At 43.1% G+C, this 24,525-nt stretch overlaps 1 protein-coding gene across 2 annotated transcripts in view; it reads left to right on the forward strand.

Moving 5' to 3' along the window:
• The first annotated feature begins 3,882 nt into the window (after positions 1-3,882).
• STX18 (syntaxin 18) overlaps positions 3,883-24,525 on the forward strand; it is a 117,170-nt gene continuing 96,527 nt past the window's right edge. Inside the window, exon 1 of one of the 2 annotated variants that reach the window (XM_032333815.1) lies at positions 3,883-4,137. In XM_032333815.1, the coding sequence (XP_032189706.1) occupies positions 3,970-4,137 (168 nt within the window). In that variant the 5' untranslated portion in view covers positions 3,883-3,969. Of the gene's footprint in view, positions 4,138-4,223; positions 4,245-24,525 lie in introns of those variants that run through there. The other variant, XM_032333816.1, reaches the window with a different exon arrangement.

The raw sequence follows: 24,525 nt of genomic DNA on the forward strand, positions 1-24,525 counted from the left end.
CACTGAGCAGGGAGCTCAATGTGGGGTTTGATCCTGGGACTCTGGGATCATGACCGGAGCCAAAGACAGACATTTAACTGACTGAGCCATCCAGGAACCCCCTTTTTTTTTTCCTTAAGATTTTATTTATTTGAGAGAGTGAGCCAGAGAAAGCATGAGTGGGGGAGGGTAGTAGGAGGGGCAGAAGCAGAAGCAGAAGCAGACTCTCTGCTAAGCAGGGTGCCCAACATGGGGCTCCATCCCAGGACCCCAGGATCATGACCTGAGCCAGAGGCAGCTGCTTAAGAACTGAGCCACCTAGGTGCCTCCCCCCTTTATAAAAAAGATTTTATTTATTTACTTTAGAAAGAGAGAGAGCCTCGAGCAGTGGGAGGAGTAGAGGGAGAGAAGAGGCTTAGGGGATAATCTCTAGTACACTCTGAGCTGAGCCCAACCCAGGGCTCTATCCAGAACCCTGAGATCATGACCTGAACTGAAACCAAGAGTTGGACACTCAAACACTGAGCCACCCAGGCACCCCTAAGTGAGTTCTATTTTTAATTTTTTGTTTTCAAACATGGTGCCACCAATTTATATTCCCATTGGCACACACAGAGGTCCCATCTTCTCCAGCACCCTGACTTATTAGCTCTGTCTGTTCCTTCTTAAGAACAAAAGTTTATTCTTTGAGCTTCCCATCCCTAGAATCATGGTCCTTTCTAAAGCCTATGAGAAAAAAAATTTTTTTTTCAATTAATTTCTTTTTAAAGTCAACTTCCTAATTTGAAAATACATGGTCTTCAGTCCTGTCTTCTTTCAGTGTGACTTCTACCATGGCATGGTCAATCGTCCAGGGTTTCTGTTAGTCTAACACTATTGATTTGATCTAGGTGTGAACTAGTAGTCCTTCCTCTCCACGCTTTACCACTGGGAGGTAACATGGTAATGAAGGTAAGTGAAGAATGCATCTAATAGACTTGTTTGCGCAGATATCTGGAGAGAGGTTGTATTAATCAGGATAGGCTAATCATGCTGCAGTAACAAGAAACCACAAATCTCCATAGACAATAAGAACAAAGGCAGATTTCTCATTGCCAGTACCTGTCAGCGGTTGGCTGTGCTCCCTGTCATCTTTACTCAGGGACCTAGGCTCATGAAACACTGGAACACTATGGGTTGTCATGGCAGATGGAAAAGAGAGCATAGTAAACCACATGTTATCTCCTACATTTGTAACACAGGTCACTTTTCTTGGGGAAGAGGAATCACCTGGCCAAGATAGTCATTCAATAGGTCAAGAAGCTATAAACCTCTCCTAGGGAGGTGACATGAATATGAGATGAATAATAAAATAAACTTGTACAGAGGGTCTTCAGCAAGTCCATGATCCTGTGGATCCAAAAAACTCTGGTCTCCCCATTCTACCTACAAGAATTCATACTCTATAAAACAGATGCCTGCTTACCATTTTCCCTCACTGAGTGGGTTATAAAACCAACCTCTCTAGAGGATGTAACAATAACAAAAATTTCAATGGCTAACAACAGAATTCTATTTCTCATACGTAGCATGTCTGTCATGGGTTGGGCATTTGGATGTGCAATATATACCCTCTGTTGGAGAGAGGCTGCATTTGAGGAGTTCTGTGAGTCCCCAAAAGATTCTACAATTTATCCTGATTGTATGGAGGATGCTGTTATGGGGAGCTACCTTCAGGGACTCAAATATGACTTACTGTTGTTGTTGTTTTAAAGAGAAAAGTGTCTGGCCTAATGAATAGGTGTTATTACTTATGAAACATAATGTATGTTCTATGTCAAACTGGACAGTATGTAGTTCATTCCCAAGACATTCTGTTCTTCCTTTTTCACCACAGTGCCTCTCAGCTTTATAGGGTTTCAAATGGTTATTGCCAACCTGAAGTCACTTTACTCTTTGATGTGAAAAGAGCAAAAACACCAAAAACAAAAAGCCCCAGTGAAATATCATAGCCTGTGGTCTGTGTGCAGCCCAAGAGCTTCCTCAAAATGTCTGTGACTTTCCGAGTAATTTTACATACTGTAGTCATTTGTGGTTTTAGTGCCTGATGTTTTAAGCTCACTTGGGTGTCATCTCCACAATCTTCGTTTTTGCAGATGCAGATTGAAAACTTAGAACGTCGTCCCCACCTTTTTACCTCCCAAAACCAACTGCCCCCAACACAGGAATCCTACAAGGCAGTACTCACTGAAGGTCTGGTGTAGCTAGCTCAGTCCCCTCCCACTTGAAAACATTTCTCTAGGAACTTCTTTTTTCCTTTCCTGGCCTCCCCCTAGGATTCTGGTTTCCCCAGCTTTCCCCTAATTCAATCCCGTTCACTTTATTATGCAGAGCTGTTTAATTCTCTTTCCTTCTACTCTGCCCCAGGCTTGACTTTACATAGCCAAAGATTCATTAATGTCTCCATAAAACAAAGGGCCATTTATGCAATACTGAATCACTGGCAGAGATCTAGTAATTTCTTTCTTATTTTCTCTTACTACGTGGGTGTAAGAAAGCTGTGTGGACATTTATTTTTCTTCCTAGAAGAAGGCTGAAGTGGCTACAGTTTGGGTTTTAAATAACACTTTCCCTCCTCCTTTCAGGTGTATGTGACATCTATTTCTCATAAACTTATTGAAAACAAACTTTTGGTCTCAGAACTCTTCTACACTCTTAAAAATTATTGACAACCCTAAACAAACTTTGTTTCTATGTGTTTTACCTATTGATATTTACCACATTAGAAATAAAAAAAAAAACCCCTAAACTATTCATTTAAAAACAAAAATAATTCCATTCCTCATTAACATAAATGAGATCCTTTTGTGAAAAAAATACATTTCAGAAACAAAGTTAGCGCAAATGGCACAGTTTTACATTTTTGCAAACCTCTTTAAAGTCTGGCTTAATAGAAGACAGCTGTTCTGCATTCAGCATATTTGCAATGTCACAAGTCACACGGCTTCTGGAAAACTCAACTGTGTACAACTTGTGAGAGAATGAGAGTGAAAGGCAGGGAGCATCTTGGTGTCAGGAAGATAATTTTTATCTTGGGGACCACGCTTTGCCAACCGCTGTTTTAACGCACCCTAGTCGTGCAGTCTCCTTAAAAAGAAAGAGCAACCAGCAGGTAAATTAAATCTGAGCTTAGAGTCAACATACAGAGAGAACTCGTTGGCTAACTTGTGGTTAACTTAAATTACTACGACTTCAGAGGGTATTTAAAAGCTGTATGTCAAGGATGAACAGAAACAGGGGACACTCTTCTGTCCTTGTCTTCGTCTGATGAGTTCCGCCTCATCTTTCCAAATCTGCCTTCTCTGGGTGATGCCTCCTCTGCTGTACTCTTCTTCTCCAACATCAATAGTAAGAAGAATGATAGCAGCGTTCTCACTAATAGCGGTAACTTTTATCGGCCACTGCAAGCCAAGCAGCGCCAAAACACTTGACACGTGTTACCGCCTTCAACTGTCACAATAACACTGCCTTAATTTTACAGATCTGGTGGCTGTAGGCTGAAAAATAATGGCCCCTGTCCTCTCGCTCTGTGCCTCGCTCACCTGCTCGACCGTAGCACGTGGTCATCGACCACGTGCTTTGAGTCCTGAAGGTCAAGGGTCGCCTCCAGTGCACCCCACTCCCCGCACCCGCGCCCAGTCAGTGGGAGAGCCAAAAAACGGGAGTCATTCTGCTGGCTTCCGGATCCTCTTGCTCCCCGGGCCCACACGCCCCAAGCCTGACCTCCCGCCCCAAGGCCTCCGAGGTTGCCCGGAGGAGAAAGGGGCTGAAGCCGGAACCTTTTGCCTCTCACCGCGGTCACCCTGCGGATGCCGGAACCTTTCTTCTCGCGTCGCGTTGGCGGGGGAGGCGTGCGGAGCCGGAAACGGTCCTCCAGCGGCCGGTCGCACGCCGCGGTCGCAAACTGCTGACGTGTGCCGGCCAGGAAGGGGGTCGGGAGCGTAGGTCGCTATGGCGGTGGATATCACGCTGCTATTCCGGGCCAGCGTCAAGACCGTGAAGACGCGCAACAAAGCGCTGGGAGTGGCAGTGGGCGGCGGGGTCGATGGCAGCCGCGACGAGCTGTTCCGCCGGAGCCCCCGGCCCAAGGGCGACTTCTCCAGCCGGGCGCGGGAAGTGGTGAGCTGGTTGCTATGGAAACGGCGGGCGGGCGGGTGAGGGGGGCGGACCCGCGACGTGGACCCCAGGCTCCGGACCAGCCTCTGTCGGGTATTCACTGTCTGAAGGAGCAGCTTGGGAAGAAAGGGGTCCGAAGTGGGGACAGGAGAGTTGGTATCAGGGAGCCTCCAGCTGTCCTGGGAAAGGAACAGCCTTATTTCGGGAAATGGGAACACATTTGGAGGAACTCGAGAGTCTCTTGTATGCAGTCCTTGGGCTGCTTGGCCAGGTTTTGAGGTCATGGTCACTGCAGACTTAAACGTCGGGGAGACTTCCCCACAGGCCTTTGCTATTGTGTGTCAGCACCGACCACAGTGTATTTGCCTGTTCTGTTGACTTGTTTCGTCTCTCTCTTCTTCCACCCCCTTCCTGGCTCAGTGAGATCAAAGATCATATTATACCCGACCTTTCCCTTCCGCTTGCATCCTGCTATAGGTTCAGCGCTACATGCTGGGGATCAGTAGGTCTTAAGACTGGTTTAGGGTAACCTTTCACTAACACTGTTATTTAAAGTGCTTTCTGTTCCCTAATAGTAGGCTTTCGTTCAGGAGAGCAGAGAACTTCTCATTGAAGACAGAAACAGAGCTGGTGTCACCTCAGAATCCCAATGCCCGACCCCTGGCACTGCCCAGGAAGTGTTTTTTGAATGAACGAATGGACAGACGGTTGTCTGTCTTCCCCACTGAACAGGAAACTCTCTAAGTGGAGAGAGAATGTTGGCTTTGTTCACTTTTGTATCTTTGGCCCCAGGGGTGGATCTAGTATTTGTGGAGCTTGAAGCTTATACAGTTCTCTCTGTCCTTTTTAAGAAAGAGGAGTACAAAATCACAGGAAGAGGTTCAGAGCTTTGGAAGGGGCAAGTGAGGGGCCCTCAAACTAAAACTAAATGAATTTCATGGTATATCCCCTTCTCTTTGGCATGCAGTCCAATACCTGGTACTTTGTCAGCCTTCATATAGTTCTCAGTGAATATATGCACGAGTTAATATGTGGCAATTTGCAGAGCATATGGGAGGGTCAGAAGGCAGATTGGACCAGGTGAAGACACTCAGTCTATCAGTAAACATCTATTAGGCACCTGCCTTCTGTCCAGCACCTTGTTAGAATATAACAATTTAAAAGGAGTAGTGGGGGAGACAGTAACAACAGAAGCACCATACCTCCTCCTAGATAGTGTGTAGGGCGCTGAGGTGAATGTTGTCTGGTGAATGTTGTCCCCTCTACATGAGGGCCAGGAAAGGCCTTTTAGAGGCAGTGATGCCTGAAACAAATCTTAGAAGAGGAGTAGTTGATTCCAGTATAGAGAATCATGGAGATACTAAGAGTGTGCACAAAGGTGTGGGGATAAGTAAGTTTTGTGCTCAATTTATGTGTACTCAATGCATGTCCATCCATTAAATTGCAGAGATATTAGTAATGATATTTCAGGGTTTTTTTGGGAAGAACTTATATTGTCTGAATTACTCCAAATAATGATGAGTCACTCTGCAATGTTACTGAATTGTTTTGATAAGCATTTGAGTGTGGCTGGAATGTGGGAACTTTGCTCTAATGGCAGACGAATGTTATGTGGTAGAGAGAGCACTAAAGAAGGAGCCAAGAGACCAAGTTGTTGTTTTAACCCTTCAACTATTAGCTGTATGAGGTTATTAAGCAAGTTTTATGGCCCTAGTTTATTTACCTGTATATGTTCCCTTTTTTTTCCTTCAAACAGCAGAAGACTTTTAAACTGCTTTGATTCCCTATTTATAGCAGATTGAAGGAAGAGCTTCTCTGGTTGAAATGAGAGGAAAGGAAACTAGGATGTTCTCTCTCTACCTCCCCCCAGGTTGGCCCAGGCTCTTCCTGAGGTTCCTCCTGTGGAATTGTGATATGTAGAAGTCACAGTTGGTTTTGGGAGGTCCCTTTCTAACTCTGAAATCACTGATTTATGAGCACTGGGCTAATTTTGGATCCTCTTCTGGAGTAGGGGATGGCAAACCTTAAGGAGGTTTAGGCCTTAGGCCTCTCCCTGAGTGACAAGAGCATGCTTTAGGCTTTTGAATTAATGAGCCTCAAGGGCAGTAATAGGACCCTGGGGTGCTGAATTTCCTGTTTCCCGAGACAGTTAGTCAGAGGGATGACTGCTTGTCAGAGATGTTGGAGAAGAACTTTGTGCCTTAGAGGGTTAGATTGTGTGCCATTGAAAAGTCCAGTTCTGATACTTGATAATGTGGGTAGATGCTGAGGCTTGGAGAATCTGTGAAGAAGGGGGACATAGGCTGCGTTATTCAGGAATTTTGAGGAATTTTGATTTTTTTTTTTTTTAAGATTTTATTTCTTTGACAGACAGAGATCACAAGTAAGCAGAGAGGCGGGATGAGAGAGAGAAGAGGAAGCAGGTTCCCTGTGGAGCAGACAGCCAGATGCGGGGCTGTATCCCAGGGTCCCGGGATCATGACCTGAGTTGAAGGCAGAGGCTTTAACCCACTGAGCCACCCAGGCGCCCCAAGGAATTTTGATTTTTATGTTGTGGTTGCTTTGTGTGTTACCTCCTGTTCTTGCAGCCATTCCCTCCACAATCCCCCTTCCTCAAAATGTAGTATAGAGCCGGTGAGGGGTGTCCTGTGCTCTTGCCACAGTCACATGCATCAGAAGGCTGACTGTTATTTTATTTGGCCTGGATTCCTTATACATAAAAGTCTGGCCAGTGCTCGAACACATAGTCTGGTTCGGGGTTAGCTCTGGTCATCAGACCTAAGGAAATGTAGCAGTTACAGTAATGCCTTCGGTTGAATGTCTTCCTTGAGTTGCACTCGGTCATTTCGAGGATGCACATTACCTGATTCAGTTCTAGTTCTTCTCATTCCTCATTTTGGACAAAGCATATTCCTGATGTCAGTTTTTCATCTCACTGAATTGTTGTAGAGGTTTTATTAAGATTAATAAAACTGTGTTGAGTTTTAATTTCCCCCCATTGGCTAGTTTCTTCAGCATCACTCCTTTTAAATATTTAACTTTTATGCTCAATTTTGCTGAATTCAAGTATACTCAATGCATGTGTGCCCATTAAATTACGAACAGATGGTAACGACCTATCTTGGGGTGAGGAACTTTCTGTATCTGAAGAACTACAAACAATGACGAGTATGCTGCTTTGCAGGGGGAACTGGTTTAGTCAACACTTTCAGTCTGTGAGGTGAACGGGGACCTTGGGAGTGGACAAAGCATGGGAACTCAGATACAGAAGATGTGGATTCAGATATGGGCTCTGCTACTTGGAAGTGGGTGACTTGGGCAAGTCCTCTTACTTGAGGATCATTTTCCACTGCTGTCACATAGGCGTGATCATACGTTACTGAACTCCTAGGCTAATTACCAGCATCTTCTGAGACTGTGTGTCATAGAGAACCACACTGATTGTTACTGTTCCCCATTGCCCCCTACCTTTACTGCATGTAAGCCATTCAGACATTTTCATCAGTGGCTCTCAGCTATATTCCCCAAGCCATACTTTCCTTCCTTTCTTGTGAAGAGGAACCAAGGAGGTACACAAAGGAACAGTGAAAATCCTGTGCAAAAGCCAGGAGCATCGATAGTGTGGACCACAGCATCCCTCTGTGAAGGTGAAACTCGGTTATCAGCAGTAACAAATGCAGCTGTGCCTCTCTCTACCTTCCTGTGACCATGGAAACCAGTACTGATTTCCTAGATCTTACGGCTCAGAATCCTTTGTGTCATTATGGCCTAGGCAGCCGTTTTTTTGGGCCTGGCAGTCAAGTTGAGATCTGCTTGACATCCTGTCTGACAGAGTGAAAATAGAATCTGTATGCTTAAAGCAGAACCATGGACTTTTTTTGTTAAGTACTTAAAAGGATCTCAAGGGCGCCTGGGTGGCTCAGTGGGTTAAGCCGCTGCCTTCGGCTCAGGTCATGATCTCAGGGTCCTGGGATGGAGTCCCGCATTGGGCTCTCTGCTCAGCAGGGAGTCTGCTTCCTCCTCTCTCTCTCTGCCTGCCTCTCTGCCTACTTGTGATCTCTCTCTGTCAAATAAATAAATAAAATCTTTAAAAAAAAAAAAAAAAGGATCTCAAGTTCATATTGTTCAGGCTTCTCATTTTGTAGGTGGGAAAACAAACACCCAGGTAAGTGAAATGACTTGCTCGGAGTCTTAATAGCTGAGTCATAGAACTGAGCCAGATGTAGAAGCCAGGTCCTTTGACCCTGGTTTGATGCTGTTTATTTCCTATGCTATGTCCTCATACCTTTTAAACCAGACATTTTTTGGCTTTTGAATGGCAGTTGAGTTCCTTCTTGAGCAAATATGAAATTCATAAGTGGATTCTGAATGGGTTTCGAGCAAAGGACCTGAGTTTGAATGCCTTTCACTGTATGAATTTGAAGACTCTGTGCTCACTGTATGGAACTTGGGCAAGTTACTTAACCTCAGTTTCCTTCCTTCTAAAATTGAGTAATAGCAGCCTTAAAAGATTGTTATACAGATGAACTGAGAAAAGGTATGCATGTCCCTGCAGGAGTGTGAATTCTTTGGGTTGTAAGTAGCAATAACCTAATATAAGCTAACCTGAGCAAAATGGGACTGTCTTGGCTCACGTAACTGGGAAACACAGGGGATAGAGCTTCCTTCTTCAGCTCTTATCCATAAAACCCGGGAAAGGACTCTAGTTGGTTCAGCTTGCATCCTGAGCCCTCATGGCCTTAGGGGGTTAAGGTTCTTCCTATGGCCAAGTCATATATATGTCCACCCCAACATGTGGTTGGGGTGATTATCCCCTCTCTAGAACTTTGGAAAAGGGAGTGCTCTGAGGAGGAGTAGGCAGTAAGGGTGGGCAGGCAGTACCAACTGAAATGTACTTCACAGCGCCCGGCACAGTGCCTGACCTGCCTTCCCCTCAGCTGCCTGGTTGTCTTCAGCTCTGTGGGAAGGAAAATGAAGAATCGTGCAAGTTTGTAGGGACGGGCTTTTGGTGTGGGCATATGTGTGGAGGTGCCTTCCGGTGTCAACTTTTCATTATCTTACCTTTATAAAGGTTTATAAAGCTTTATAAAGATTGCAGAGTCCTGGGGGAGCACCATGTGGGGAACCTGGATGCTCTGAGTAGCCAGGCTGGGCCCAGGGCAGCAGGAGCCAATGAGCGGCTCTGAACAGACCATCAGGAGACCTGCACTGTAGTGCAAGGTCTGTCATGAGGGAGTTAGGCCATAGACTCTCTGGGCCTCAGTTTCCACTCCGTTTACACTGAGCACTTGGACTATGTAACTGCAGTGATTTCTTGTAAAACAAAGGTGTTCTGATTCCCTGTCACATAATAGCAACCCTTGGCTCTGGAAATTCTATTTTTGGATAAGGCTAGCAAATGAAGTTTTCTTTGTTTACTACACATTGCTTTTGTGAAAGCTGAACATTTTAAATTTATTTGAGTTTTTAAGGAACTGATTATCTTGAGTGTCTGCCTAAAATTCAAAGTTCTTAGAGTGGCCCAAAGCCAGGAGCTCTGGTCCTGCTGCCTGTCTGACCTCACCTCCTGTCCCCCTCCTCTCAATTACTCTGTTCCAGCTGCCCTAACCCCTTTGCTTTTCTCCCGTCAACAGATGAGTTCCTACCTTAGGACCTTTGTGTTTGTCATTCCCTCTACATGGGACACGTCTCATCCAGATTCTGTGTGGTTTGATCTTCAGGTCTCTGCTCATATATGTTGCCTCCATGAGACCTTCCCTGACTGCCTTGTATAAAGTAGCATCCTTTCCCTGCCCCTCACCCTACTGCGTTCTTTTCATTATCTAACATATCATGCATCCGTTTACTTTTGTGTATCCACTGGAATTTGTACTTTGTGAAGACAAAGACTTTGTGCTGTCTACCACTGAATCCATAGGTTCTAGACAGGGCAGGGACGTAGGTAGTCAGTATTTCTTGTTCCTTTGATTTCAGTTTTGGAGCTAGTTGATCTCTGTGCAAGGGTCCTTCCAATTCTAGAAATGTGTGATCCTACTATTCCTGAATATTACTCAATATACATTTACACTTAATCCAATATCTGGAATAAATATTAAGTAGTCTCTTATATTATTAAGATTCAGTTCTGACCTCAAGACGTTTACAGTCTTGTGGAGAAGCAGACATACAAATAGCACAACTTTTGAGGTGACAGCTGTTTGAGGGACAGCTGTAACCTCTCAGCATTGAGTCCCCAGGTCCTCCTTGATTCCTTTGACATCACGTGGTTTACCTTGTGTGCCAGTGTAGGGACCCAGAAGTTGAGCTGGGAGGGACCACCTGGATTATCAACCAGAGCAGTCAGAGATAGACATTATTCTAAGGATTGAGTGTAATACGGAACTGGGGATTTCAGTCCAGGGAGCATGCTTCTAAGAAGGACACCAGGCAGCAGGTGCCGGGGGTCAATGAGAAACTGGACATAGGGCCACACAGGACAGGAATAGATCAGGAAATAATGCAGATTTAGGATGTAGGCTGCAAACAGAGCATGCATTTGTTAAGTCATATAGATTTTTTTTTTCTTTTTTAAAACAGAACCTTATTGCAAATGAAATAAGGAGCAGCTTTGGCTAAGGCTGGAGGGAGGGGGTTAGGAAGAAAGGGATTCATTAGCCAGCCTATCCCTCTGCCACCTTCCCCCTTCTCCTTGAGGAGCCTCTTGGAAATCAAACATAGGACTCAGAGACACACAGGTTAAAAACCACTGTGTTAATGTTCTCCAAGGCCTCTCTTAGTTTCATGATATTGTGTTTTTATGGATCATATTAACTGTGTACTGCAATTTTTGAAATTCTGTTTTTTTCAGTAATTCATTTACTCCCATCATCCTGTAAGTACTGAATGCCTGGTATGTTTCAGGCATTGTGAGGACACGAAAAGCTATGAGACATATGCTTTGGAAATACAGATAAAGGGTAAATAAATCTCCTTGAGGAGTCAGTGAGAGATCAACCTAGACTTTGAAGGACAAGAACTGTTCCGCCAGACAAAGGAGAGGTGATAAATCATGTTCCTGGCCAAGGGAAGAGTATAAGCAGAGGCCCCAATGCACAACAGCAGGATGATGTGGGGAGCAGAGGCAAGACTGCAGCGGGGAACCCTTTTCTGGACGAGGCCTGGAGGAGGGTCAGAGTGGCAGGAGAGAAGGCTTGGCTGGACTGGATAGAGCATGTGGACAATTTGGCCCAGGGGCCAAGGCTGACCTGCTGCCCACTTTTTGAAAACAAAGCATTCTTGAAATGTGGCCACCTTCATTTGTGTACATACAGGCTGTGGATGCTTTTGTGATAGAATGGCAGAATTGTAGTCTAGCGGGGCCTGCAAAGCCTAAAATATTTTTCTCTGGTCCTATAGAGGGTAAGTTTGGCACCCCTTGGGTGAGAGCACCGTCAGCAGTGCTATAGAGTTTGGGCTTTGTGCTCTGAGCTGTGCAAGCAGAGGCATGAAAGGACCATATTTGTGTTCTAAAATAATCAGCAGTATTGAGGGTGGGTTTAGAGTGTCACAAGACTGACCTAGAAGAGCTAACTGGGAAGCTGTTGCAGCCAGTTGGGAGAAAGCAGTGAACTAGAGGCGGTGGGGTTGGCCAGGTGTGGATGGATGAAGTAGATATGCAGCGGGCAGTAACAAGTGGGGTTAGAAGGACGAAGAAGTAAAATAATTCCTGGTTTTCTAGCTAGAAAGTTAAATGGTAATAGGCATCACCATAAATTTCTTTCCGAAGTTAGAGTAGAATTCCAGTTACTCCTGCCTTCTTTTGGTTCTAAACAGTAGAAAATACATCCAAGGAGCCTGATGGGCATTGGAGTTTTATGAAGACAGCAAGTGGTGGGGGCACTGGGAGGGCTCAGTTGGTTGATAGGCCGACTCTTGTTTTGGCTCAGGTCATGATCTTGTGGTTTGCGGTATAAAGCCCCACACTGGGCTCCATGCTCTGCTTGGAGTCTGCTTGTCCCTCTCCTTCTGTTCCTCCCACCACTCAAGCTTGCTTTGTCTCTCAAATAAATTTTAGGGAAAAAAAAAAAAGACAGCAAGTGGTGGATAAGTCTCCAATGGCAGTGCTTTATGGCAAACCTGAATTGGAGAGCATAGCTGGAACCCCGTGGGATCCTCCCACTTTGTCATATTTCTATCCTGGAGACCACTGAGTCTGCAAAATAGGCACCTGGGACATATGCCCAGCCAACTGCCTGGAGCTGTGCAGTGGGCCTCACATCCAGCAAACTCTGGCCTGGGCCTTGAGATGGTGAGAAGTGGAAGAAGGTGAGTCAGGCTCACCAGATCGAAGATGGGGATAGAGACTCAGTGGGGCTCCTTTCGATGCCAGGTTCTTGTGCAGAGTTCTCTTCCCCTCAGTTTTGCTTTCTTCATTCTTGAAAGAGACTTGTCTTGGTGGTCATGATTGTATCACATACTACAGAGACGTGGTGCCCAGGGGTAGTCAGTTGATTTTCTCCTTCATGCCAAGAAACATCTAGAATGGGTCAGACAGTTCTCTCTTTCAAGTTTCTAGTTGGCGGGTCACCAGCAGTTCAGAGTATCACCTACTAGGACAGGGCTGCTGACATGGGTCTCCTGAGGATGACTTACTTATTTACTTATTTATTTGTCAGAGAGAGAGAGAGCAGAAGCACAGAGAGCTACAGACAGAACAGGCAGAGCTAGAAGTGGGCTCCCTGCTGGGCAAGAAGCGCAAAGTGGGACTTGATCCCAGGACCCTGGGATCATGACCTCAGCCGAAGGCAGATACTTAACCAACTGAGCCACCCGGGTGTTCCTAGGATGACATTTTTAATGAATTCTTCCTGTTTAGGGTCTGACTGTCCCTCAGGCTTGAAAACCAGATTTGTCAACATATTGAGGGTAGAACTATCTATTGGGACAGATATCAACCAAGCTCACATCAACTTGTATAAAAGTTTGTTTATTTTGAGCAGTGTGATTAGTACTCAAGAGGATACAAATTCTGGAAAGTCAATCATTTTGGGGCTTCTGCTGTAGGTTAGGAGCTCTGGTAAGAACTTGATGTACCTGATCTCATTTAACTTTTATCTTTTGGGAAAGATAGAAATACAATATTATTAAGTGATTTTAAAATGTTGATATTATGCATAATATGATTCTAATGATGGAATTCATATAAACTTGATGTTTGAAGTTTCTTGTTGCATGGAAATCCATATGGGCTCCCTCTGGTGGGCAAAGATCAGTGAAGTCTACAGTGGTTAATTATGGCTTGTATATAGACAACCCATTGAGTTTATGACATAGTAGGTTTAAGACTGACTTAAAAAAAGGCCCCTTCAGATCTGACTGGAAGAAAGTGAGTAAACTGGAGGAATGAAAGGATGATGTGTTGAATGTTGAACTTCTATAACTTAGATATTAAAGCTTGCAGCCCGGTTTTAGTTTAAAATTCAGTAGTACTTTTTTCCCTGACTTTCAGGTTCTCAAAGTCTGTAAATATTAGAGTTTCCTCCATCTCCTTGTCACAATCCAGTGTATGGCTATTTGTCAAAACTCTCTGTTGCAGCACATAAGGTATATGCTTAACCAAGAGTGTGAATCTTTCCATTTCAAACCACTGTATACTTTTCTGTTCACTTTTTAGTTGGATGATAAGAAAACCCTGGTAAATGAACATTTGCATTTTACAGTCTAAATAGAAGTGATACAGCCTGCAGCATATCTTGACTCCAGAATTGAGAAAGGAATTAAAAAGCATAGGTTTTGAATTATAAATACTCTAGACTGTCATTAATTAACTGGGTGATCTTAGAAAACTCACCTAATGTCTTTTGTTTTTTGTTTTTTGTTTCTCGCTTTTTCTTGTTTATTTAATGAGGGGCTTTGGCTGGGTAATCCTTAAGGACCTTTTCAACAGAACCATTCAATACTCTTTTTTCTGAATTCCCAGGATATATCTGAAAATGGTTTTTGCAGTGACGACTGCTCAGTGTCTTGTGTGACTTTATCCTTGAGTTCCTACGTACTCATAATTTTTCACTTAAATGAGACAATGAGTTTGTTTTTCAAAGCTGGAGTTTGGTATGTTTCTTTCTGTAAATACATTTGGTGTAATAGTGAGTCTGTATTCTTGTAATGGACTGTTATCTGTGGGTTATATTTTTGAAGTTCACTATTTTAAATCTATTAAAGTACTAAGTGCTCATTAAACAGAGTAAAGAAGAAAATAAAGTTCACAGATAGTACCACTGGCCAGAGATAGCCCCTACTACATAGGTACATAGTTTCCAGGCATTTTTCCTATTAAACAGAAAGAATTTTTCTATACTGCTGTTAGGTAGCCCCCCCCCTTTTTTTTCCTTTAATTGCTTTTTTTTCTTAACAGTGTATTGTGAACATTTTTCTATGTCAGTATATATTGTTCTGTGTCACTAATTTATTTGGCTATATAGTCATTACAAATAGTTTCACATAGTGGCGCCTGCATGGCTCAGTCCATTAAGCATCTGACTCCTGGCTTTGGCTCAGGTTGTGATCTCAGGGTCCTGAGATGGAGCCTCGCCTCGGGCTGCGCTGGGAGTGGTGCCTACTTAGAACTCTGTCTCCCTCTGCCTCCTTCTCTCTAAATAAGTAGATAAGTAAATAGTTTCACATAACTTATTTAACTGAACCCTTACTGAAGGATATTTGGGCTGCTTTCAGTTTATCACTTTTTTTAAAAAATTAATTTATTTATTTTTAAAGATTTTTAAAATATATTTATTTGACAGACAGATTACAAGTAGGCAGTGGCAGGCAGAGAGAGGAGGAAGCAGGCTCCCTGCTGAGCAGAGAGCCTGATGCGATGCAGGGCTTCATCCTAGGACCCTGGGATCATGACCTGAGCTGAAGACAGAGGCTTAACCCACTGAGCAACCCAGGCACCCCTGTCACTATTTTAAACAATAATACATTTTCACCAAATTTGTCTCAAGTTTATAATCTCTTCAAAGGTTAAAAAAAATCTATAATTTCACATGTTTTCTGTTTCATCTTTTCTCAAATATAAAAAAAAAATTGATGTCCTAATATTGATAAAAGGAAAATTATCCCTAATTTTTTTGAAGGGAATTTTTTTGAAGGGTTAAATATATTAGAACTTGCTATCAACACTGGAAGAGTATAAAAAAAGGGATAGGTAACAGTTAGGGGTTGGGTAGTCAGAAAAGCTGTCAAATTGGAGCAGAGCCTTGAAGAGCAAGTGAATTTGAGTATGTGGTGGGTGTGAGCTCAGAGAATGTCAGTGACAGGAAGCTGGCTGATTGAGCCAGTGGTGCTTCTTTGTGGGCAGTGTGAATTAAATCCAGAGCGGTGCTTTATGGTCCTACCCCAGAAGCCTCCAGAGCTCTTGTGCAGCATAAATGCACATAAATCAGTGGTCATCTCATATCTGAGTGAAAACTTTATAGTAGTAACAAAAATTATTACTAGAAATAGCCTTAATGAGAAATGGAAATGTCCCATTTGAAGAAGACTTCAGAATTTTGTGGAGGGATATGGAAGACTTGAGTAAATAGAAACACATATTGTGTACTGGAAGGGAAGAAAAATTATAAAGATATCAATTATTCTGAAATTAATTTGTAGGTTTAGTGCAGCTTTCTTCAAAATTGCAACAGAACTCTTTTGAGAGGAACCTGCAAGTGGTTCTGAAATTCACTTAGAAAAAAGTATGTGTGAGAATAATTGCTGAAGAGTGGAAGAGTGTGTGTTGGGGCGAGGATACTAGTTTTGCCAGATATTAAAACATTTTAAAGACAGAAAGTAATGTATGTGTATATGGATTGACCAGTGAAGCAGATAAGGCCAAGTGTGTGTGGGTTACCTTTATAAATATAAAATGTAAAATTTATATATAAAATATATATACATATATATATAAGATTTAAAAGGGGCATTGTAAATCAGTAAGAAAAAAAGGTTTATTCAGTGATGATTTGCGGGATAATTGGTTAGCACTCTGAAAAAAGTTCTGGTTTGTTTTTGTCTATATCTTACTGTATATACATTAAAATATATTTCTAGATGAACTAAAACTTTCATTGCCAAAGCAAAACTGAAGAAAATAAAAATGAATATGAATATTTTGTCTTATGGAAGTAGGAGGTCTTTGAGTTTAAAAACTAACAGCAGTAATTATAATAATAGCAATGGTGATGATTTTAATGATGATTGTGATGGCAACTATCACAGTTACTTTACAAAGAGACAGGTAGCAATATTCCCAAGTACAGGGAAATTATTAGGAAAACATAGCACACTGAAGAGGAAGTCATGGCATGAGGAAAATTGCTTATATTATCACTTTAGTTTAAAAAATTTACTACCAGGGCGCCTGGGTGGCTCAGTGGGTTGGGCCGCTGCCTTCGGCTCGGGTCATGATCTCAGGGTCCTGGGATCGAGTCCTGCATCGGGCTCTTTGCTCAGCGGGGGGCCTGCTTCCCTTCCTCTCTCTCTGCCTGCTTCTCTGCCTACTTGTGATCTCTGTCTGTCAAATAAATAAATAAAATCTTAAAAAAAAATTTACTACCAAAACCAGATAGAATTCAAGCTATGTATACGAGGGATGCCTGGGTGACCCTGTCCATTAAGCATCTGACTCTGGATTTCAGCTCATGTTATGATCTCAGGGTCCTGAAATCAAGCCCCACATCAGGCTCCCCACTAGCAGGGAGTCTCCCTCTGCCCCTCCTAAAATAAATAAATCTTTAAGCAAGACAAAATTATGTATATGAAATTAAAAAAAAAAAACCTCTAGGTGTGGAAAGTAGTGATCAGGAGGGAATACACTACAAATTAACTGTGGCTGTCTTTTGGAGAGGGGACTCAGATGATTTCTTTTTCCTATTTCTATCCATCTGAATTTCTTCATTGAGCACATATTTTGAAATGAAAGCAAGACAGAAAAAGCAAAACTCCCAGCAGATGAGTTTTTCTTTGCTGTGGTAGGAAATGGAGAAGAAATTAATATCTTTCAATATGAAAAGTGTCATTAATAAGTGGTATCTGGTTATATATTAAATGCATGATGGGGAAGGAAGTCTGTGGTAAAACCTTTTGTAAAGGGAGTAATTTTCCTGTAAGTCAGCTGGATTTTCAGCTCAGGCTTTCTGAAGTTCTACAAGAAAATCCTCTACAAATGTTGCACGGATGTTTTTCCTTTCTGGTTTGTCATTCTGCAAACTCCTCAGCAGTAGCCATAGCTCCCACTTGTTGAGCACCTGTTCTGCCTGGCATGGTGCGAAGAGCATTCTCATTTAGTTGACTGTCCTTATGGGTTAGGTTCCCTTCCTCATGAGGAAACCTACGTGCAGAAGGTCGAGTGAGCTGCCCAGGATGAGGCTAGGTTGATGAGCATGCCCTGGGTTCCCAGGCCTTGACTGCACGGCCATCCACGTGGCAAGGAGTGCTGTCCCAGGTCTTGGCATTCCACAGGTCAGATCACTGGTGATTTTTTCCTTGGCCTGTTGGCACATCATCTGCTGTCCTCAGGAGCATATTTTGGCCCATAAATCCTATATATTTGGAAGTTCCTGACTTGCTTGTAGGGGAAATAGAGCCACCTCCAACCAAGTTTGTTTGTTTGCTTGCTTGCTTGCTTGCTTGCTTGCTTTCTCTTTCTTTCTTTCTTTCTTTCTTTCTTTTTTTCTTTCTTTCTTTCTTTTTTAAATCGACAACTACCCAGGGACCATACATTTCTTATAGGCAGTGTTGTGGTCTGTTTTTGAGGAAAAGGGGGAAAGGTTTATGGTTTTTATCAGTAAAATCGCTGAGAAGGAAGGAAACCCAATTTTTACATTATAGGTACTTGACAAAGTGTTGATTTGTTTTTTTGGTCTGGGACATTAATTTGTTACTTTGTTTATTCACTCAGTAGTTAGTCCCATGGAGAACTGCAGAGCCGAGATGACTTTTCAGAATTACCCAGGTGACGCAAGGGGTCAGGCCTTTGAAACTGCTGTGGTGGTCAGCCATTGGATGCAGGCTTCCCCCAGGGAAGAACCATAATGTTGGGTGAAGCAGCTTCCCCTACTGAGGGGAGTTCCTTAGACAAATTTAGCTGGGAGCCATCGGCAGGCAGTTCTGGAAGTTGGGGGTATGAGGACCTTGATCCTGAAAACACAGTTGTGCCATGCTACATTTTAGGATTGTTGTGAGGATTGAATGAGCTACTGTATGTACAGCTATTGGCACTGAGGCTGGAACATTGTAGATTCTCACTCCACGGCAGCTACTTTTACCAGCTTCTATTTGTCGAGTATCTGCCTGTGACTAAAAGCATTCAGATTGCTATTTAGGATAGATGAGAGAGACTTTCATTTGGCCATCAAATGCTTACACTCTAGAAGGGAACATTCATTCATTCATTCATTCAGTAAACGTTTATTGAGCATCTAGTATAGGCTGTGCACTGGTTTTGGCTCCTGGATGAACCAAAGTTAAGATAGAATCTCTGCTTTTGTGGAGGTTATATTCCTTTTTTTTTTTTTTTTTTTTAAGATTTATTTATTAATGAGAGAGCCAGAGCATTCATGGGGCAAGGGGCAGAGGCAGAAAAAGAATGCCAAGCAGACTCCACACTGAGTGTGGAGGCAGAGCTGGGACTCCATCTCATGACCCTGAGTTCATGACCTGAGCCGAAATCAAGAGTTGGATACTTAACTGCCTGAGCCACCCAGGTGCCCCAGTATTCTAATGAGAAACTTACAGTAAATAAATAAACATATGTAAAATACTTGGGTGTTAAATAAACTAGTAACTTTAAGACATATCCATAACTATCTTCAGTAGAGGAACTTCAAGAATTGAGAGGACAGAGAGATTACTACTGGGTAGGTTTGACGGGAGACTTTGAGGAAGAGGTAACATTTAGGTGAGCCTCATAGACTTCCCACAGGTGGAAATGGAGAAAGGAGAAGTAGGACAGGAACACGTGACAAGGACTCCAAGGTGGGAAAGCACAGGATGGTAAAATCTACAGAGAAAAGCTCAGTTTAGTGGAAGGAGTGTGAGAAATAGCTAATGGAGTGTGCCTTGTATTTTCCTTTGGCCCCTCCAGATCCATTCTCTACCCTTTCCACTCTGTTCTTGCCCCAGGCGGCTGATTTTTATGATGCGCTTGCATGGGTTTCCTTGTACTCTGGCTTCTGATTGGGTTCAGCCAGTGGGAGGTCCAAAAGGAGACTGGAAGGCTGGAGAGGAGAGGGGTTGGTTTTGAAGTGTGGTTAGGGCTTTGCATCCATAATCCATGACTCAGGATGTCTGCCCACCCTAGAGCTTTTTTCTTATGTCTGTCAGGTGTCCTGTGGGGTAGGATGGGGTTAGTCAGTAGGCCGGTACCAGCCAGCAATACACAGGACTGTCTTGCAGCCCCTCTCAAGGCCGACCCTAAAAGGTAATGACAAAGGAATTCCTTCCTATGGATAGACCTTATACAGTTCATCTCTACCTTTTTATTTAAGGTAGTTTTCATAGGAGATCTATTTCTCTTTCTCCCCCTTTGTAGCTCAACACTGCAGTAAGGAAAAGTCAAGAATTTCAGCCTCAGACAGATTTTCTTTTAGTGGCAGTTCATACTTCTCTTCCAAATATGACCTGAAAGGTTAGAGGTGGTAAATGACTCTTACGGCATTTTGACTATAAATCTGAACTGGAAGAGAATCTGTAACCCATTATCAGATTCTGAATCAAGCTGCCTTGTCCTTCTCCTATTTCTGTTTCAGTGGAAATGTGTGTTTTTATTCTGTCAATGGACAGTTTACATACCTAATATACCTAATATTTAAAGGGAATTATATAATGAATACTTGATGTGAAAGCGACTAGTTAAATACTTTAACTCCAAGGGATTCCATTAAAGTAATAAGGAAATTACATTTAATTTTAAATGGTAGAAAGATTTTTTAATGTTATTGCTATTAAGCATGTATTACACATACTCAACCCATTTTTTTGGCAAATGAATTCCCAAAGCACAATTCATCTTTATACAGGTGGAAAGGAAATATTCTTGCAAAATATGTAGTTTGATGTTGCCTTCTTAACTATGGAGAGAAGCATACATTTCCAAAGAATAGAATGTGATGGTTGATTGGAAACTTTTGGTGTTACAGGCTCTTAGCTCTACCTCTTGAAATAAGAAAATGTATATAAATGGGTCCCCAGATGAAGGCGTGGTGGGGTACTTTATAGCCCTAATTGACTCCAGACATAGAGGCTGTGATTTGTAAGCAAGCAGTGACAAGAGGAAGTTAAATCAAAATTAAATTAAGGGAAGGAAGGGGAAAAAAAAAAGATATCAAGGAGAGGTGATGAATTTTCTGAAAGCTTCTAAATATCTATCTCTGAGTAAGTGGGAAATCTGTGAATATATCTCAGTTATGTCAAAAGATGAAATCTGGAAACATTTCAGTCCAAAAGAAAGACCTTCTCTCTCTTTTTAAAAGCCTTTTTTATATTCATTACTTGGTACAGCTCAGTCAGTATGGGCATATTTGCTTCTATACTTTTCCATGACTCAAACTGGCAGTAAAAATCAGTATCTCCCATGATACACATGAAGTGATATTTTGGGGAGAGTGGGTTTTCTGTTTATATTTTGGCATTTTGTCGTTGTTCCAGTTTGTGTAAATAAAATTCTCAGAATGAGAGCCTACCAGACGCTCATCCACGCTAAGCGCTATCTTTGCAGGGGGTTCCATCGGTCTTCTTTCCCTGGACTCCCCCAGCCAGTTAATTCTCAGGCCCGAGAGCACAGGGACTGTGTTGCACTCCCCGTCACAGCACAGAGCACCGTGTAGAGTTCCACACATACTTGGGAAATGAATTAAGCAAAAAGGTGCCTCGGCTTCCTCTTTCTCATCTACTGCACTGCAACCATGCAGGTTCAGGCCCTCACCATCTTGACTCCTAGCTGTGATGCAGGCAAACTGAGCCCTCCATCTCCTTTGGAGCTGAGCCACTGGGCTGAAAATGCTGCTTTCATCATGTTACTTTGCTCAGAAGCATTCAGTACCGCGCACTCCCCACACAACGAATTCTCAGTTATTTGGCCTGCCTTCAAAGGCCCTTATAAAGCTAATACTATCCACTTTCCCATTTTTACACCCGGTGCCCCCTCGTTCATCCCACCAGCTTTAACCAACCTACTCCATTTACAGCCTCCTCTACTTTCTTGTTTTCTTGTTCGGCCTCCCACTGTCTCTCTTGCGTGGCTGGCTCACTCCCCTTCGTTTACTCAGATTCTTCCCATCGTGAAAGCCGCGTTCTCTCCTAAAGTGGTCTCTTTCTCCTGAATTCAAAGCGTTTGCTGCCACATTACTCATTAAGCAAGGGATTCTGGCTATGACAGCTTTCGTGTGTCTGTTTTCGTGTTCTCATGTAATGATTGCATCGTTGCTTAACTTTCCAGGTGCTGTGGTGCAGTCTCACAAACTGTATTGCTTGCTTTTGGGTAGGAGGGGTGGGAAGGGAGAAGTGGGACTCTGATCTGATGCTTCTTTGTCTTTCTCGCCGGGCCCTCATAGCCAGCTAGCACTGCAGCCTTGGGACGGGCAGCCACTTCTTCATCATTTTGGGGTTCCCAGGCCTAGCACCAGGCCTGGCCCACAGGAGGGATGCAGTAGCTCATATGTGAGTACACGAATAGAAGGCATTCTCAAATGTGTGTTTACCAGTTTGACTCAAAACTAAATCAACATCAGTGATTTTCCATCTTTTAAAAGCCATAAAAATCCAGTGTTTCATTTAGCCTTTCTTCATCATTAACAGTTCTCCCTCCAGCACTTCTTCCTTCTGCCCGCCTTAGCTTCGTGCTGAAACGTAAATCAATTTCCTCCAATTCTTTGCCCTGTGAAATTGGAGAACAGCTGTTTAGTCACCTCCTTATAAATAACCCTTCACCACGTTAAATTGCCTCGAGGACTTGCTTTCTCCAGATTAAATTATCCCAAAGCCTTTTCTTTTTCTCATAAAGGCCTTTTTAAAAAGAAGCATTTGTTATTTTTTTATTTCTTTTTCTCACTCTTTGTAAAACTTTATTCTTTTCATAAGTGGCCCACAGGCTACCCCTACAAGGGCCTGGTTAGTGCCGCCTGGAATGACGGGCACTTTGAGTCTCTCTCTTCCTCGTGTCTGGAGCACCCTGTGGACTGTTTTTATCACCTGTCCGGTTTAACTTGCTGCTCACTCTTACCCTGTCTTTGTTCTGCCTCTTTCTGTGCATTTCTTCAAATGTATAGCTTGATTTCTTCCCATAAACACTCTTACCGCATCAGCAGCCTTATGGCTACAAGTGAGAGACAACCCATTGCAAATTAGCTGGAATAATCGCGGGAATGTATTAATTTGTATCTCTGAAAAGTCTAGTGGTATGACTTAACCTCCGGCATGGCGGGACCCAGGGGACATAGCAGTGTCACCAAAGCTTGATTTTTTTCTCTCCGTTCTGCCATTCATGGTGTTAAGATCTTCCTGAAGGTACCTCCAAGCTCTTGCTTCATGGTAGCCAAAAGCTGTAGTACTTGCAGACTTTCCTTTCCATACTACTCCATCTGGAGGAAGAAAGGCTTCCACCCGGTACACAGAGCTTCAGAGGAGGAGAAGTATGGTTTCCAGTGGACATCTGGGGAGCTATTTCCAGGAGGATGAGAGCTGTGGATGTGGGGGGCCACACTTTGAACGGAAGGTGTCTCTGGGAATGGATTCTTTGTTCACTTACTATTTATTGAGCATCCAGCATGTGTCACACATACAAGTAGGTACTGGACATACATACAGACATGGGTGAGACTTGGAGAAACTCATTCTAGTGAGAGGACCCACCTAGAGGCAAATAATTAAAGCATGTTGTCAAAAGTGGTGTTATCAAAGTATGTAGGGCTATAGAAGTTGACATGAAGACCTCTTCACTTGAGAGGGGCTGAAGGGGGAAGGGCTTTATAGGAGAGATGAGTCTCCAGCTGAGTCTTGAAGAATAAAAGGTATTCCCTAGAATGGCAAAGAAGGGGCATCATCCTGAAGGCCATGGTGAACCATAGCAAGTTTCAGTAGAAGACTGACGTAATCAGGTATGGATTTTAGAAAGATACTACTGCTGGCTATTGGCAGACCCAGCAGAGGTGAGAAGGACTGGCGGCAAGGAGGAAGATCTCTTGAGACATGATGAAAGCCTGAGCCAAGCTGGTGACCATCGGGACCGAGAACAGATGCAAGATCTGTTTGACAGGATTTGGGACTTGTTAGATGTAGGAGATGAAACATCAATACTTCTAGGTTACTTCGAGGTTTAAATTGTGGGTGACTGGGTGGGAGGCCAAATGAGTTGTTTTGTAGTTATTTGAGGTGCCTGCTGAACAGCCAAGGTACACGTGTTTGGCAGTTGTCAGTACAGAAGTGGACCTCCGGAAAGGTTTCCGAGCCCTAGCCAGAGCTGTAGATGGGGAAACATCAGGGTCCAGCTTGAGGTTGAGTCCTTAAGGAAGGAGCAAGATTGCCAGAGGGGAACTTCGGGTGAGAAGAGGGCCTCGACTGGCAACATTTGGGAGACCAGCAGAGGCAGGAGTCAGAGAAGTTAGGCATTTGGGTCCCTCCAGTAATGGAGCTCTTATCTTGATAAAGTTCATGTCACCTGGGATGGCTTGTGGCATGGTGGTTTTGAGCAGTGACTCTGCGCTCTAGTACCTGCTGGCGGGTGACGTGTAGATAAACTGGTTTTACCTCATTTCCTGATCTAGGTAATGGTAATAGAGTGGTACCTAATTTTGGAAGGTTGAAAGAGTGAAGCACTTTCAGAGTGCCTGACACATAGGAAATGTGATAAAAGTATTTGATAAATAAACACATGTGCACACCTTGCATTTGTAGCTCTGTCTCTCTGAGTTCCTGTACCACTGGCCAGTAAATCCAAAACTCAAAGCTAGTCCGTTTGGACTTAAATAATTGGCTTGTCTGAAACCTCTGGTGGTTCCAATGCAGTAAGGCAAGTATCAGACTTCTTGATGGTTTTCCAGATTATTTATTGGATTATTTTTTGTATTGGCTATTAATTTTACCTCTGACTTTGATGTAGGTTTGTTTCTTCTACATGACATATTTTTAAATTGTTCCTAATACCTTGTAGCATACAACTTTCTTTTTTGCTTTTCTTTTCTTTCTTTCTTTCTTTCTTTTTTTTTTTTTAAGCTTTTCCTTCCTCAGAGTCATTCCTAAAGTTCTGGAATGCTCTATTAGTCGCTCCCCCGCATTTTGGTCAGTTACTGGCATGCTACTTTTAATCAGGCTGCTTTTCTCATCCGTCTGTAGGAACTGGCAATATTTTCAACTCCTCTCCATTATGGTCAGGAA

Source organism: Mustela erminea, chromosome 2, assembly GCF_009829155.1.
Source record: "Mustela erminea isolate mMusErm1 chromosome 2, mMusErm1.Pri, whole genome shotgun sequence".
NCBI classification, from domain to species: Eukaryota; Metazoa; Chordata; class Mammalia; order Carnivora; family Mustelidae; genus Mustela; species Mustela erminea.